Here is an 18,356-nt window from a genome sequence, read left to right on the forward strand (position 1 = left end):
TTGTCGTACGTGATCGGTGCATCCAACATCAAGGTTAGAGAAGTCACGCTATCACTGGTTCTAAATCTCCAGTCCCCGAGTGGAGAGAGGCTTTTATTTCATAAGCAATTGCATTATCCATTAATCTGCCCTCTTTGTGATAAAATAGATAGGATTATTAAAGGACATGTTTTTTCGCAGCAAATCAAAATGTTCTTTCATCTGTCAAAGCCAGAGCCAATCAAATGCATTACTTTTTACTTAGGTGTCAGCCATTATTTATAGCTTTATTTCTCAACGATTAGGCAGTCTAGAAATTAGGATTATCTTCATGTCATAAATTGGTTTAGGTGATATTTTACCTCAATGGATGTTCTTTTTCCATTTTATATCCTCCTGAGACCCAGAAAAAAAAAGTTTTGTGAATTTAGTATTTTTTTGTGTCATTACAATTTTTAGTAGAGCATAAGAAAAAGTTTTGAAATGATATTTTATTCATATTTTATGCTATGTCCTCTACAGACACCAGGAAAAAATACATTATAGACAGTAGGCAAAAACAATGCTATTTGTTTTTAAACCACCAATCAATTTTTAGGTTTCTGGATTTTATATACTAAACTTTGTATAAAGACGATTCTCAAATATGAAATATATAACAGAATGATTTGATATACCATTTTGCTTTATGCAAGTAAAATAGCCATAAGCGGGTTTTCCCATTTTATACAATGTATCTATACATTGTATCTAATTTGCATATTAATGTGTTCTTGGGGCAACATGTAATGAAAAAAATAATAATGTGTGTATTAATTGTCAAGATTTTCATAATAATATCTAATATTTTATATACTGTAGGAATATTGAAATTTCTTTCCTTATTCACCCAAAATTTCTGATAAACAGGATTTAAGTCAAGTCAAGTCAAGAATATTTGTATAGCGCTTTTCACAATACAGATTGTATCAAAGCAGCTTCACAGTATTAAATTAAAATAATAATAAAACGTCCATGTTTGGTAATGCTAATCAATAGTAATATTGATTGATTCATTAAATTGAATATCCCCAACTGAGCAAGCCAAAGGCAACAGTGGCAAGGAAACGAAAAACTCCATCAGGTGACCTAATGGAGAAAAAAAAAACCTTGGGAGAACCCAGGCTCAGTCGGGGGCCAGTTCTCCTCTGGCGGTTATGAACTAGAGGCCGGATTTAACTGTAAGATTAAAACATTTATATGAATGCCTGGTTAAAGAGATGCGTCTTTAATCTAGTTTTGAACTGGGAGAGCGAGTCTGAGCAACGAACAGTATCAGGAAGGCTATTCCAGAGTTTTGGAGCTAAATGTGAGAATGCTCTCCCTCCTTTGGTGGACTTAGATATCCTAGGTATAACCAAAAGCCTCGAATTTAGCGATCTTAAAGAGCGCGATGGATTATAGGGCGATAGAAGATCCGTTAAATAGACTGGAGCTAAGCCGTTTAGGGCTTTATAAGTCAGTAACAATACCTTATAATTAATACGGAACTTTATAGGTAACCAATGTAGTGATGATAAGATCGGTGTTATATGATCATATTTTCTTGATCTGGTAAGAACTCTAGCGGCTGCATTTTGGACTAACTGTAGCTTGTTTATTGAGGATGCAGGACAACCAGCTAATAGAGCATTACAGTAATCTAGTCTCGAGGTCATGAATGCATTTAATGCATTTAAGTCCTGGTGTCCTGTGTACATGTAAGAAATCGATAATCTTGTTTCATAACAGAAAGTCATATTTTGATTTGAAACTCAAAATATTATCATATTTCCATAACAGTGTTACATTTGATCACTAAATTAATGTCAGTCATTTTTCAAGTCCAAGGAGAGTCAGTTGAGATTGTGAAACTCTGAAAAGCCCTGAATGTGCTCTTTACAGGACATTACCTGACTTAAAACTCTGACATGTATGATGTCAGAGAAATTCACTAAAATATAATGTCCACTAGCGGACAAAAGTCTATTCCTGGGTCCCAGACTCATTTTTGGTAAACACCTAAATACACATAACTTTATACTGTTGGGTGTACATAAAGGAGGTGTTAGAGCTATAATTAATATTCATTTTATGATGTCTTGGATCTTAGAGTCATATTTGGGACATTTTATCAGAGAAATATCTCATCATAATTAGAAATTCCTTTCAATTTTAGGAATTTGTATTTAAAATGTCTAGCAAAATTTACAAAAATGGATTGGCATATACTATGCTAGATTACTTTGATTCCTGTACATGCACAGACCAAAAATAGAAAATGTTTGAAACATATGAGCACAAGGTCAAGAGGAGAACAAATTATCATCTGCAGTGTTGTTTTAAGGTTACATTTTACAGTAAACAGGAAACATGCACACGTTCGCACACCTTTTGCTTGTGGCGTAGCCGTAGACCTTCCTGGGTGAAAAAGAACAATTAGAGGAGAAATGAGAGCAGAATCACTGGGGGAAATGGCTGGTGAAGACTTTATTGATTAGTAAGGACTGCCTGATCTAGAGCTCAGTATAGCAATTATGCTGGTGTCAACAGAGAGCAAAGCTATGAAGGACCTTCACCTCAGCCGTCTAGTGTCTAAACACAGCATATGATCATACATTATCCATGATGGGTATTTAACGTCAATTGAAATGAAATGATTCTTGAGTTCTGGGACAAAACTTATTTTGGATTAAATCTATATTCATTTTTACGTTTTGATGCAACCTCCTTATATCTTAATTCATATCGGACCTTCTGGCCGAGGACAGAATTTTATATAACAGATTTTATAAATATTTTCATAAATACTGGAACCTTTATTAGGTTCTTATATACCATACTGGTATACCATAAGTAACCTTTATTTAAACGGGATAAAAGTGTGACTTGGTCAAGAAAGCAGCAAAATACATAAGTTAACATAATAGGACAAATCAAAAATAATCGAACAAGGTAAAACAGAATACAAATAAAGTCAAGTAGGCCATCACAGAAGAAGAAATGTAGAAATGTTTTATTTAAAGGCCCACTGAAGTGCTTTGGAGCGCACAGCTTTGTATGATGCGTTGACGTAATTTCCACTGAAACAGGAAGCTAAGGCGGGACATATTGAATGGCTCCTCCCCCTTTTCAAATAGCCAATAGCGTTTAGTTTTCCTCACAGACTGTAGCACCATGGAAGCGAACCCGAGCGCTGATGATACGTTGGATTCAATAGTAGAGGTGTGAATAAATTCTAGCCATTTCATTTTTAACCAACGTACAGTTGAAAAATGTAATTAAACTCGAGCGTTTGAGCAACCGAACACACATCTCCGACCCATATTGCTCCGTGACGTGTCAACGGTCGCTTTGGTCATGTGGTATTTATAGCGTACGGGGCTTTAGATTCTAGAGAGCTTTTGATTGGACAGAAGATGTGATGAGAAGCTGAAGTCCGCGATGATGTCATAAAAATCCTTGATCCATTTTAGAGGAAGTGAGAGACTAAGTTTTGAATGCTTATATCTCCAAAATGCTAATTTTGTCATTGTTTGGAACACAGCTTATTCATAACCTTAAGGCTAACATATTCATACTAAAAGCTAAAAAACTTTAAGGAAAATTTTTCAGGATGCGTTTAAAGATGCTGATTTATTTTTAATATTAACTATTTTAATCTATATGAAGTATCTATTTAGTTATCTTCGAGGACAGCTGGTTTTATGGATAGTGAGTAATAATAATGAGATAAAATGTTTAAAATAACATTTACAAAATGCTAGTTATCACTTCTGATTAATATCAAACTGAAAAGATTGCCTTTATTTTCTCATAATTGCAGATAAGATTGTGGGACGCGTTTTGTCCCATGTCTCGAGAAACAGTGCTTGCCCATTTTAAGCTGCAATGCAGGCATTTTTAAAATGCATTACCAACAAATCAATCTGAAGGTGAGGGAACCGTTGGATGATTCGGGTGTGTGTTGAAGGGACAAACACAATCTGTTTCCTCCACAAATAGAGATGAATTCAGTTCTGCCTCCTTCCACTCCATCAGCCATGCCTGACCAGGTCTGCCCAGTGTCTCTGGCTCTCCGAACAGCCATAACCATTAATCCCAGACACCCTATTTATACTGCCTAATTGTGATGAGTATAAATTATCAATTATAGTGAGTACCTAATTGCCCTTCATAAAGTCAGCCTCCCCTGGCTTTAAAGAGGGCTGTTTAAATGTTACTAATAGCTCTCTTCTTTACATGGAGAATATATCTTCATTTTTGAGCTCGCCGAGCATGAGAGTCGCTCGTAATTTAAAGGGGCAATTGAGGAAAGGCGTGCAGGTGGTTCCAGGGGGACTCGTTAAGATTTAATGAATTATGATGCGACCTTCTGCGAACAATGAGCAATCAATGCAAGCGCTGAGTGACAGAACATCACATCGACTGCGGCCCATAACCTTAAACCGTGTGTAATGCTTTCTTTTACACTCAACATTTGCAGTGTGCTAACCCAAGTGTCCATTGACAGAGGACTCTGTGATTATACTGCAGTCCTGAAGGCATCCTGCCTCTCTGTGTAGCATCTGGGGTTATACGCCATCTCGGCCAATGAAGTCTGGCGTCTCCGCATACATTTAGTGTGTGCATCTCTAAACACCTGACACAAAACATAGATGTGGGTGCATTTCCAGTGTGACAGCTGCCAATAGAGGTATACACCGCGCACAGAGTCCTGTCATTTCTACTGACATTGAAAGACCATGAAAGAGATGGCGGAAGGCAGAGGTAAATTCAGCTTTTCGGATAAGATTTTCTTTTACCCACCATCTCATAATTAGGGAATTACATTTTAAGGAAGATCATTTTATTTGATGGCCTTTTTTTATTTTATTTATAATTTTATATTATTTTTCCATCAGTCTCAATGCAGTTGTTGTTAGCAAGGAGAGCTAATATTATATTATATTATATTATATTATATTATATTATATTATATTATATTATATTATATTAATTCATCATCAGTGTCAAACTTCCACTTTTTCCAAACACCACTTGTTTTTTTGTGTGACAATTTTAAGAAAATAATTGTCTCTGTTTGTTTCTTTCACAAACAGAGACCAATTCAATTCAGCTTAAGATTCAAGGTATTTTATTTGTTTTATTTAAAGATTTTATTTTAAACAATGTCATTTTATGTAATTTTCCTCCAGGCTTGGTTTTGAAGTCAAATCTCTATTCTATTTTATTTTATTCTATTCTATTCTATTCTATTCTATTCTATTCTATTCTATTCTATTCTATTCTATTCTATTCTATTCTATTCTATTCTATTCTATTCTATTCTTTTCAAAATCGTGGTGGTGGTTGAGGAGAGACCCCCTGATATGATTGTAAAGCACTTTGGGTGTACTGAAAGCGCTATTAAATGGCTCATTCTATTCTATTCTATTCTATTCTATTCTGTTCTGTTCAGCTCAGCACCGGTGCCAATTTTTTTCTATTAACCACTTTTTTCAAACACCATTTTGTGTTTTTATTGACAATTTTAAGAAAAAAAATGTCTCCGTTAGTTTCTTTCACAAACAGAGACCAATTCAATTCAGCTTAAGATTCAAGGTATTTTATTTGTTTTATTTATTTAAAGATTTTATTTTAAACAATGTAATTTTATTTAATTTTCCACCAGGCCCGGTTTGGAAGTCAAATCTCTATTCTTTTCTATTCTATTCAGATCTGGTGTCAAACTTTTTTCCATTCACCACTTTTCTTGACAATTCTTAAGAAACATATTTTCTCTGTTTGTTTCTTTCACAAACAAAGACCAATTCAATTCAGCTTAGGTTAAGATTCAAGGTAGGCCTATATATTCCCTGTTTTTTTTTTTTTTTTCAAGGAATTTAATTTTTAACCATAATGTAATTGGATGTTCTTATCCACCAGTCCTGGTTTGGAAATCAAATCTCTATTCTATTCTATTCTATTCCGAACTGGTGTCAAACTTTTTTCCATTGTCCACTTTTTTTGGACAATTTAAAGAACATTCGTATTATATTATGGCTGGATTCTCTAGTTGTCTCTTCTGTCTTTTGCCAGTTGTGTGATGGCTGTAATGTAAACATGTTTAAAGTCTGTAGTGAACTGACCTTTACCTCAGGGAAAGAGTGTGTGTTTGTAAAAAGGTCCAATGTCCATGAATGTGTGACAGTGTCCCCTGGTGTAATTGCCCTCTTTTGCTATGATCCAGGCCCTTAACAAATCACCCAGCCACTTTCCACATCTGCTGTATGTCAGCATCTGCCAGACGCGCTCACCCGTCCCGGACGCTGCCAGCAAGCCTTCATTACGCCTGCTGCTGAACAGGTAGAAGCGTTCGTGCAATTACCAAACAGTGCTACCGACCTTGTGTCCGCCTAGACGTCCTAAAACATCGCTCTCGCGTAATGCCCAAAAGTTTTGGTCTAATGATTTCTGTCCATTGTGTTTTTGACACATATGCTGCATATGCACAGTAATTGGCTTCCAGTTCTTTTGTGTTCATGTGTTTTATAGGATTCAAAGGCTTTCTTAAAGATAATTGCGAGCACTGTTTAACAAGTATTGTGCAATTAATTTATTACACACATCCTGCAAATTGAATGCTTTTAAATTACATGCAATTAGTGCTCTTTTACTGTATCGAAAATATCTTAATTTGTGTTCCAAAGATGAACGAAAGTCTTACGGGGTTAGAACAACACGAGGGTGAGTAATTACTGACAGGATTTTCATTTTTGGGTGAACTAACCTTTTAAGGCTGAAATTATCTACAGAACACATTATTTCAAAATCTGCAAGTGGTTTGGGATAAATTGACCTGAACAGAACGCTCTAGGAAAATCAAAGCAATGCTGCTTTAAAGCACTGTAACCAGCATCACTTTTCAGAGACAGATTAAACTCTTTACGCCCCTCGTAAGATTTTTAAAGTCTCTTTTCCCCATTTAAAGAGGCGAATCCACAGGATTTTAGTGCCTTGAAGTTGTAATCTTCAAAAGAGTGAAATTTCAACAGTTTCCCATTCTATTGTCCATCTGCACTCTGGATAGGATAAAGAGACAAAGTCAAACAAAGAGTACATGCCCATCCGTAAACAGAGCTCCACCTCGAGACGCGACTACATGAATGATTGGACATTTAGCAGACCTTCGTAGCGCTCTGATGAGTTTATTGGTCAGGAGGTGGGGACGCAGGAACAGTGGGGAGGTTTGTCCATAAGTGTGCTCCTCTCCCCGTACAGTGCGCCCATAGTTTTCCTCTCGGCCCCAGCAGCTGCTGTCCTCAATCTCTCCACCTTACCTCTTGTGTGTTCTTTATCTCCAGTACCTGAGTCTGCGTTGTGCCCCCTGGGCCACACTTTTGTGCTTTGGTCCCGTGTAAACAGATGTGCACAGTGTCAGGCCTACAGAGAGGAAGTTGTAAACTTGCAGGAAAGACTTCAGCCTCCTTTCTTATGGAGCTCAGTCAGTGCAAGCCACCGGGCTTAGACATGCTAATGCAAGCAAACAGTCCCTGTTCGGACAGTGACCGTCTGAAGTTTGAGCATGTTACAAGCACTAAACACACACTGCCAGCAAACAAGCAGAAATGCACTGAATGGCAGAACAGGGGAGGTGGAGTCGCTCTGTTTCATAAAGGAGAGGAGAGGAATACACATCTGTGATCTGAGGTGTGGACAATGTTTAGATATGGTGCGTGTGTGTGTGTGGTATTCTGCAAATGCACTTGTCTTTTTGATCTACAGTGCGTATTTGCACATTTAAAGCTGCTTACATTTTTTTGAATATCTAACTTGTGGAGATAGGCATTTTTGTGATTACCTTTTTTGGACGTTTAAAGTTAGTTCACCTCAGATTTACACGGTACACTTTTGGGTCAAATATGGAAAAACCCAGCCATTGGGTTACATTTTTAACCTTGCATTTTTGATCCAACGTTTGGGTTTGTCCATATTTGACCCAAAATTGGGTTAAAACACCCAACATTTTTTAAGTAATCTTCCTTTGAAATAAATGAAATTTGGCTGGATATTTTGCCATCTAAACCAATCACATTAGAAAGAGTTAGTTTTTAAAATTCTGTCATTTGCTCCCCTTCATTTCAAAAACCTGTATGATTTTCTTTCTTCTGTGGAACACAAAAGAAGATATTTTGAACAATGGTGTGGTCCAAACCAGATTTAACTTTGAACAAGAACAACACTAAGACATTTTTCAAAATGTCTTCTTTTGATGGCAGACTTGTCATTTTTATGTTAATGATCCCTTTAGTGTGGCCCTTGTAAATATCTCAGGTTGTTATATATTGTATGGAATAGCTTTATTTTTATGTATGTATTTTGGGGAACTGAATAAGAGATATATAAATCACTAGCAGTAACAGTAGCGCCTCATTTATCAGTGCCGGACACACATTTATTGATCTATCACAAGCTTTGGCAGATTGATGCCACGTAGTGAACGTGAAGATACTGAATGGCTTAAGCTATTGACTCCATGAAATAAGCCAACACACTGCACTGACCTATAATACATAATCATTTATTTGCCAGAAAAAGAATATTTGACAGCAATATTGGCAGTTTTATTGAGGGATGCAATCATAATATTTCTCATTTGTTACTAAAACTGTTACTTTTTGAATAATTTTTGACACAAATCACAATACAAATCTCTGAAAAATACACTATACAGCTCACCCAAGAACATTATACTGTGTAAAAATGTTCTTGTAAACACACAGTGCAAACGAACATTGAAGAGTGTAGACTGTAAGGTTTAGATGCAACAGTTTCTTGAGTTATGCCACTTGTCATCCTGGGAACTTGTCCATATTGTATTGATTGAAATGAGCGTAGGTTTAAGTACTGAACGCTCTCAGCCAATAGAAAGGGATCCCGTTAAACGCTCGTGTTCACGCGTCTCCTCTAATGGACCTGTTAAAGAGCTCGAGCACACCTTCATCCACTGACATCCGACCCGACGAGAAGCTGCCTGCTTACTACGAGAATACACATAAGAGAGCATACTACTGGAACTGCAAAATGCTTCAATACCAGGAGTCCGGGATGAAAACAACATCAGGTCATCGGATTTCATTTTCGATTATTGACATATTGGATCCCAAAAAGTTTACAAGTAAAAGGACAGCGGTATCAGAGGAAGAGCAGACATCCTCTTCAGAAAATACAGAATTTGGAAGTTTGGAGGAACAGCGCAACGGGAAAGGATCGCTTTCCGTCTGCAATAATATAGGTGAGCATGAAATACGATTCATAATAAAATCAGAGTGAGAATTAAAACGTGACTTTAAAGCGGGTTAACTTTTGATTTAAAAAAATCTGCTTTTTTTGGCCGCAATTGATTGAGCTTCATCTCGCATTTTAAACAAAACACTTATATGTGATGTGTAACTATAATGTAACAAATACTACGTGATACAGGCAGAGATCGAGCAGCTGTTACTTCTGACGTTCGCGCCGTGTGTTCGCGCATCTGCCTAACTTAATCCAACTTTTACCAAAACGTTGTTCTGAAACGCTATTGAAACGTAACTTCTATAGCTATTCTTACATGTTAAAAAAGCCTAATAGATTTTATTAATACATAGACTACAAAACCTTGTCTTTGGGTCACCTTAGAGATGCCATATATCCCATCTAATTGTGAATGAAAAAAATAAACAAACTCTAAATTTTTATTATTTTGTCATTAGACTTACGCCTATTTGTATGAATTATTTTCACATAGGCTATAGTAAAAAACGGTTAAACATTAAATAAACGTTTTTCACTGTAGGCTAGATCTCTTCCAAATAGATGTTTTGTGTAATGTAGCCTATCATGGTAGAATTTGACCTTCCCCTCATTTCCAAGACCGCGTTTTCTTTAAGCAGCCGCAGCTGAGTAAGTGATTGCCATTGGGACAGTCAGGGCAGATAATTGTTTAAATCGTCCCATTGAGGATGCCTGCGCTCACTTTGATCGATATCCCATTACTGGATGCTGCATATCTCCCTCCAGCAGCTTGCGGCTCCAAACTTCAAACCCCTGCCATGTCTGATCCCAAATATCGTTCGATTAAAACTTCCCTTTAAATAGATGACATTTATTGATCTGCCGACAAATATGAAACTCCATTAGCGCGTCATGGCTTGATGGCAGAGCTGGATTTAACTAGGGTTTCTTTCCGCAACATGACATTTGAGGCGATTTGTGATTTAGAAATTGTTGGGGGATTATGGTCCATTCCACGCCAGTCTTTCCTGGAAATCAACACAGTTACAGCCTCCCCCTATTCCTCTACAGGACTTTAGCTACAGCGCTCCTCATTCATTTGTTTAATAGTCAGCCCATTTATAGCTGCCAGTTACCCAAGACTTTCTTCAGCTCATTACATGCTTACGATTTATTTTGATAACTAATTTCTTATCTAGTTACTGTTATTATTATTATTATTTTTTTTTACTTTTTTTATTGTAGGGCCTATTGTAAACTGTTCATTTTTGACCGCATTCAAAATATAGGCTATTAGGCTATACATCAGTTGAATTCTGGCTATCTGAATTCTATATTTTTGTCTGTACTTAAAGGCCTTACATTAGCCTACTAGAATAAGTGGAAATTCTGATTATTATTAGGCCAATTCAAAACAATAATGAATATAAAAAAAGCTTAAAAATTGTATTCACAGCCTATGCATTTTCACCTATACGGGTGCTGTATAGAGCACCTCAGATTTATAATTTTACATTTTAAATTTAAATATATATTTTTTTTACTCTTAACTAAAAGCTCATTGCCAGCCAAAATACCAAACAGAACACATAGCAGCACTCTTTCTGTCTATTTTTAAAGGGTTAGTTCACCCAAAAATGAAAATTATCCCATAATTTACTAACCCTCAAGCCAAACTTAATCAGAGTTATATAAAAAAAAAATTCCTGGCTCTTCCAAGCTTTATAATGGGAGTGAATAGATTTTGAAGCCCTAAAAAGTGCATCCATCCATCATAAAAGTAATCCATACGGCTCCCGGGGTTAATAAAGGCCTTCTGAAGCGAAGCAATGCATTTTTGTAAGAAAAGTATCCATATCTATAACTTTATAAACTATAATCATTGGCTTCCGGTAACGGCCGTATAGGCTACGCGAATCGAGCTCCGGCGGAAGAGTGACCTCTGACCTGACGCATGTTTTGACGAACGCGGAAGCGCAGCGGATAGAGCAAAACAAAACACTGGTCACGAATTATAAGTCTAAAGGGAGAATTTTTATTGAGGAATGTCAGAGGAGCTTGAGTTGGTTGCCCTATTTTTTTGAAACGCAAGAGGGGTCTATCTCACCTAAGCTTACGATACTCCTATGTCGGTCACTGCGGCCGTTATCGGAAACTAGTGATCATAGTTTATAAACTTAAAAAACGCATCGCTCTGCTTCAGATGGCCTTTATTAACCCACTGGAGTCAAATGGATAACCTTTGTGATGGATGGATGCACTTTTTTGGACTTCAAAATATCAGTTACTGTTCACTCCCATTACAAAGCTTAAAAGAGACAGAATATTTGTTTTAATATAGGCTAACTCTGTGTTTGGCTGTAAGAAGAAAGTCATATGGCTTGAGGAGGGTGAGTAAATTATGGGATTTTCATTTTTGGGTGAACTATCCCTTTAAGGCCTGTGATCAATTTCAAGCTTTTAAAACGGATTTAAACTTTCAGATAAGGCAAGGTCAAATGATAATTGGCTACTAAAAATAGATAAATTCATTTCCACTCTTGTCTGAGGTTCTTCTTCGGTTTTTACTAAAATGTACATTTACTAAAAACATAACCTACCAGAAAGACACTTGACATATGGATTTTTACTGGCAGGAGATCAATCAGCTGATGACCATCAAAGCTGCGTCAGACTGCATCCTCCTGATCCCGATGTTGACTTGGACTCATCAGCCTCTCTCAGAAGCTTAAGATCGGGCTTTTCTCCCTGTGAAGATCCGGATGAAGCAGGTGAAGAGAGAATCACTCCAGCGCCGGATGATGTGTCGCGTCAGCGGCGGCGTCGCTCAGATCACAGCTGCGCGAAGCCGCGGCGCGCCAGAACCGCGTTCACCTACGAACAGCTGGTGGCTTTGGAGAACAAATTCCGCACCACGCGTTATTTATCCGTATGCGAGCGACTAAATCTCGCGCTGTCCTTGAGCCTGACTGAAACCCAAGTCAAGATTTGGTTCCAGAACCGAAGAACCAAGTGGAAGAAGCAGAACCCTGGTGTTGAGAGTTCCCTGCAACCCGGCACGAACTCTCTGCCCAACATCAGCTCGACCTGTGGGTCCACATCTGCCCTCCACCCTACATTTAGCTCCGGGAACGTGATCTTTCATTCTGGCCCGGTGCACCTGGCATCTTCCGGTGGGCTCTTGCATCCGTTTTTGCCTGATGGCTTCCTTCAGCCAGCCTTCTTTCCCCACTTATGAAGTCTGAAAGAAGGAATGATCATAGACTACTTGTAAATGTGAATATATAAAGTGGCTTACTTGTTGAATGATCCTCAGCAGGATGGGATTGTTCTTGGCTTGATGTAGCCTAATAATTGATTAGGCCTAACATGAATTTAGATAAACTGTTTTCACTGACAGCTGTGAGCAGAAATACAGATAAGATGGACCAAACCCTGGGCCTCAAGAATGATCAATCTGAAAGATATGCTCTCACAAATGCAATTGTAAGAACAGATGATCTGAGAATCTAATCATGGTCCACCCTGACAACCACCCACTTTAAATCTTAGAGCTGGATTGTAGGCTATATGTGTATCTTCTATTAGCCTATTCATGTTAGCAGTTTGATAGGCTACATCACTGTAGATTATAGCATCACATTCTTTAAAGTCCCCCTGTGGTGAAACCAAAGCTTTTAATGCTGTTTATATTTCTATGTGGTGTTTTTAATATGCTTAAGACAAACCATGTGCAAATTCATAAGTCAACACCATTGCGGAGTATTTTCTCCTTAAAACAAAAAACGCGGTTTAAAATTGCTGGTGTTTCTGACGTCACAAACTACCTTGTAACCACAGGTCAACGTGTGATCGTCAAGAAGTGGATCTCTGGAGTTAGTGAGTGGAGGCGGGGCTAATTTGCATATTTATAGAACCCACGTATACTAAATGAGGCATGGGTGTAAACATGTTTAAATTTGTAATTTTGGCGATCAAAAATATATTTACTACAGAGGGACTTTAAGGAACTTATTTAAAGACATTGATGTTTATTACAATGTAGAAACATGTTGATGATGTCATCAGTAACAATAAAATCTGAAGGTCATTTGATTTTTTGTATCAATCAGAAATAGACAAGGGGTAACAGTGTATTGATCACTATGTCATTATTATAATTTTTTTCTTCACCAATACATAATACCAGGTTACATTGTGTATTCTCTTCATAAACACTAGGTGGCGTCACCTGAACACTTATAGAAGAGATTGAGTCCATTATTTGAGACATTTCTGAAATTGTTTGCTTAAATGATGGTGCAAAAAATAAAAAGTAAACAGCTATATGACTTAAATAAAATAGTAAAATATATAACATATGCATAATCCCCTTGATGTCTACATTTGATACGTATGCAATTTGAAGTAGCCTATGCAAACAGCACACTAGAATAGCATGTATTATTCTTACTTGCAGCAGTATTTTGTTTGTATTTGTGTTGAAATTCAGCAGTGTGTATATTGTGTACAGTTTGCATATTTTATGTCTAGATCAATGGAGCAGCACGAATAACAGCTTTAAAGTGTATGATCAAGATCAAGAGGGCCTGGGAAATATTGATCTGAGTGGCACTGCAGGCAATAGCCTACTACACAATACTATAACACAATATGACCACTAGAGGCCAGTGCTGAACCAGATCTCATTAGATTGACGTGACAGTTGATTTAGAATGAATTGAATTAGGCCTGTGCTGAATGTTCTCACAGTTAAACCCTTACAATAACAGTTTTGGCTCATTTTTCGAAACAGTCTTAACATGATCTAAACTGTAAGTGAAATTGTCACAACTGTTTGCAGGAACATCAGAACTCTACTGCATGTCTGCAACATGTAACTCCTCCAAAGCATTTATTTGATGCTTCAAAACAGTTATTGTGTCAGTCATTGTGTGAGCAACACTGTTAAAAATGTTTCATGTTTTTTCAACATGGAAATATTAGTTCTAAACTAATTTCACAGTTTTTCCTACTTTTTTGTTGGCACTGGCTGCTTTCTATACTATATAATAATGTCTGTATATCACACCGAGGCCGGGCTTACATATTTCGGGAAGTCAGTACTGTAGTACACAAAAAAAAAAAATAGAATTTTTGTTTGTACAGTACATTTATTTTTGTAGAAATGTGTTACATGTCAACTAAAAGTTCAGTTGCTTTTTCATTATTAGAAACTCTCTTACATGTCTTCCACTAACACCACCACATATTCTTCCATATCTTCATATTGCTCTTCCACGAATAAGCAACTGTGAATTTTCAGTTGATATGTAACATATTTCTACAAAAATAAATGTGTTGCTGTTTAGGGTTGTGAAGTTCCTCCATGTTCAAAAATGGTAGTGATTGTGCTGGGCAAACTCCTTATGTTTTACAAACTTGAGATTGTGATTCCTATTTCATTAGAACGGCAGGCCATTTGCCAACCTAGTAGACATTGCAAACATCCCCTGTCACATATTTATGGAATTTACATGAATGTCTGACAGATTTTGATCACCGAATGGATCATTTTGCATGTGATGGCTCACACGATGAAAGAATGTTCAGAGGTTGTGAAGAGTTTAACAATTTTTCACTGAGAATCATCTCATCAGTTTTGTTCAACAGGCCATGTGCATTTTGTAATTGTGCAAATATAGTAGAAGAATTGTACTTACTCTTTTACTCACATGCAATTTGCTTAAATCAATAAGAAATTCAAATCTGTTGTGAGAGAATTGTTCAGAGATCTGAACTTATTGTTTTGAGTAAGAGAAAAATCTCATTTGAGAATTGAGCCAAAGCGTTTGAGAAAAAAACTCAGATAAAATGATTGAATGTTTATTGGTTGTACCAAACTTCCTTCAGTTCGCCCTTCAAATCATGTGTTTTCTCAGCAGAGATGAGATAAAAGTTTGATCGGACATTGGAAGTGATTGTTGCACGCACTACAACTTGTTTTCCAAGTTCATGTTTTCTCTGTGTGTGTGTGTGTGTGTGTGTGTGTGTGTGTGTGTGTGTGTGTGTGTGTGTGTGTGTGTGTGTGTGTGTTGGAGCTGAATCCAGCCCTTATGCCTGTGTGTTTCTCTGGCTAAGTGTTATTCTGTATTTCATGAGACAGTCCATCACTTCAATTCTTTTACATTCTTTTACAATTACGTAGCAAATGCATGGCATAAAAAATATTTTCAATGATGAACGAGAACAAAGTTTGTGGACACATTATGGATAGTGTTTGGTTGATTTGTTAGTATTGTTTTACTGAAGAAGTGAAGACAAAATTGTCAAGTCAAGTGCTTTACAGTTTCAAAAGCAGCTTTACAGTGATCACTGATTCAATGTAAAGCAGCTTTAAAACGAATAAAAAGTGTCATTGTAAAGCTGAAGTCAGTTCAGTGTTGATTCAGTTCCATTATAAAGATCATCCATTATTCAATTAGTTCAATTCGGCTGTGAAGCAGCTCTGCAGAAAACAGCGATGTCATCGTCCTCCTACAGCGTCAGTAGAGTCAGATCAATAATATTGTTGAATATTAAGCGTCCCCAACTAAGCACGCCTGAGGCGACAGTGGCAAGGAACCCAAACTCCATCAGGTGACAGAATGGAGAAAAAACCAGGCTCAGTCGAACAAACGAATGAATGAACATGCCATGGTTTCATTCCAGGCTGCATCAAAGTCAGAAAACAGATTGTGTATTGATATATCATTCAAAATTTTTTGTCCAGATCCTTCTGCTGGACGAAGACAAAGCTGGTTATAGGTCAGTGCAGAGGTCTTATGGTTCATCTGTGCTGATGGCTGCCGTGTCGATGAGGCCTTCGCAGGAGATAGTCTAGTTGACGCGGTCTCTGCTGACATTCAGGGCTGTGTTGTGGTCGTGTCTATGTGCAGGTCCTTCATCTGATCTGGATATGAACCGGATCCGGCTTACTACGGTAACCTCGGGATAAGGATGAGACAGACAGACTAAAATTAGCGTAGATGCCATTCTTCTTACAATGTAACTAGTACATCGGATGTTTGTGGGAAGTGCTCCTGGTTCCAGTTGACATACTTTATGCAGCTTAACAATCATTTAACAGATTTTAATTTATAGAAATATGATAGCGTGTTATGTGTATACCAGGTTAAAGAGATGCTTTTTCAGTCTATATTTAAACTGACAGAGTTTGTATGCCTCCCGACCAACGCTAGGAAGACTATTCCAGAGTTTGGGTGCTAAATAGGAAAAGGATCTACCGCCTACAGTCGATTTTGATTGTGATACTGAAGTTTTCTCATAAAAGTGGTGAGATGCTCAACAAAACCTTCTAATGCAAATTTGAATGTTTATATTAATAACAACTATTTATGGTCCTGAGTGTTGATTGGTCAATAAGTGTTGTGTTTTACCACCAGAGGTTCAAGGTTTGGCTTGTTAGCTGGCAGATAACTGTAAGCTATATGGTTTTTAGTCTCTGATGCTCAAAAATACAGTAAAATTAGTAATATTGTGTACTGTTACAACTTATAATAGCTGTTTTTATATTATTCATGTAATGGTAAAGCTGAATGCTGTCATTACTCTAGTCTTCAGTATCACAGGATCCTTGAAAAATCACTATTTTAAATGTTAAAAAAATTAAATAGAAAAACGTGATTTTATAATAATATTTCACAGTATTACTGTTTTAATGTAAATAAATGCATCCTTTTAAAACGTTAAAGTTTTTATTATTCCAAAAATTTGACAAGTCGATCAAATATAGTCAGATGACATGAAAAATATCAGTCACATGACTGGCAGCTGAACTCTACTGAGATGAATGAGGATGCTAAAGGATAATCTCTCTCTCTCTCTCTCTCTCTGAAACTGTTTGATAACAGTCATTCTTTTAGCATTTTTGTGTATATAGTGGTAACAAATGATACACTTTAAGAACTAGTCTATTCTGTTGAGAGTGTGTGTATGGTGAATACTGTGAGCAGTGTGTGAGAGAGATGGTGCGGTGGGAGATTTACAGCGTGCTCTATTTTGGGGCAGCTGGGAAAACAGTGAAGTGTTTTGGTCAAGGAATAGCTTATGAGTTTATGCCAAGGGCTTCTCTAGTCACCCTGTTCCTCTCCCATTGTTTCCTGGAATGCTGGGATACATGTGGCCTAATGAGGGGCAGTTCAGTCATGCACAAAAATCTGAAGCAACGCCTTCCGATAGCTATTTCCCTAAAATGTGAGTTCTGAGTGTGCAGTACTGTACTATTCCATTTGTGGCCATCTTTAAACACAAGGAGGACTACTTTATGTGGAGGCTCTTACACAAACATGTGCAGACCGAGATGAGACGCAGACTCTTTTTGTTTTGTCTGAAGAGATCTTCGTACATTAAATCACGCTTTTATTTTGGTCTTCTGTCCTGGGGCAATGTTTACTCTCGTGTCTGACTCGCACATCTAGTGTTCTTGTTTCTCAATGTGAACAAATACACAGTCTGCCACAGCGGGGAACAGTGAGAGGACCATTAAACTCAAAATATGAAAGTCTCCCTCTACGTGTGTGTTTCTCTTCTGATTTTAGCTTCTGTCTTCCTTTTCATTCTGTTTTTACTCACCCCAATAAAAAGCGGGGTGTTTTTTATTGCTGCTTTTCAGGTTGTATGATGTGACCACAGTGGCATCTTGGGTAAAAGCCAAAGCGGACTGTGCTATATCAACTGTCTTTTGTCAGAATTTGCGATTTATTCATCGTAGTTAGACATTTAAAGTTCTGACATCATAAAATACATGCAACATTGAAATGATCCTGGACAAATGCAGTACCGGTGTACAGCAAGTCTATGGGGGAATTGCAGTGGAATAAATGTTGAATAAAGATGTGATGTAACTACCTTTAAAGAACTGTATACATGGGGCAAAATCTATGCTGGTAATGCATAACCAGTGCCGTGAGATTATCTGGCACCATTATTCTTTAATGGTGCTTTTTTTACTAAAGAATAATTAATAGATTTTTTAGATTATTAGCAAGGCCTAATGTTGAGAATATTATTCAGGCCAACAATTAAGAGCTTACACTGTAAAAAATAAAACATAGATTTCA

The 18,356-nt window shown here is 37.2% G+C and overlaps 1 protein-coding gene across 1 annotated transcript; it reads left to right on the forward strand.

Annotated features, from left to right (window-relative positions):
• Positions 1-9,063: 9,063 nt before the first annotated feature.
• Positions 9,064-12,493, forward strand: nkx1.2la (NK1 transcription factor related 2-like,a; the record flags this gene model as incomplete). Its single annotated transcript, XM_079635772.1, has 2 exons — positions 9,064-9,274; positions 11,892-12,493. 2 exons carry the CDS (start codon positions 9,064-9,066, stop codon positions 12,491-12,493), a joined length of 813 nt encoding a protein of 270 aa, XP_079491898.1.
• Positions 12,494-18,356: the final 5,863 nt, after the last annotated feature.

Source organism: Phoxinus phoxinus (assembly GCF_949152265.1).
Source record: "Phoxinus phoxinus genome assembly, chromosome: 14".
Taxonomy (NCBI): Eukaryota; Metazoa; Chordata; class Actinopteri; order Cypriniformes; family Leuciscidae; genus Phoxinus; species Phoxinus phoxinus.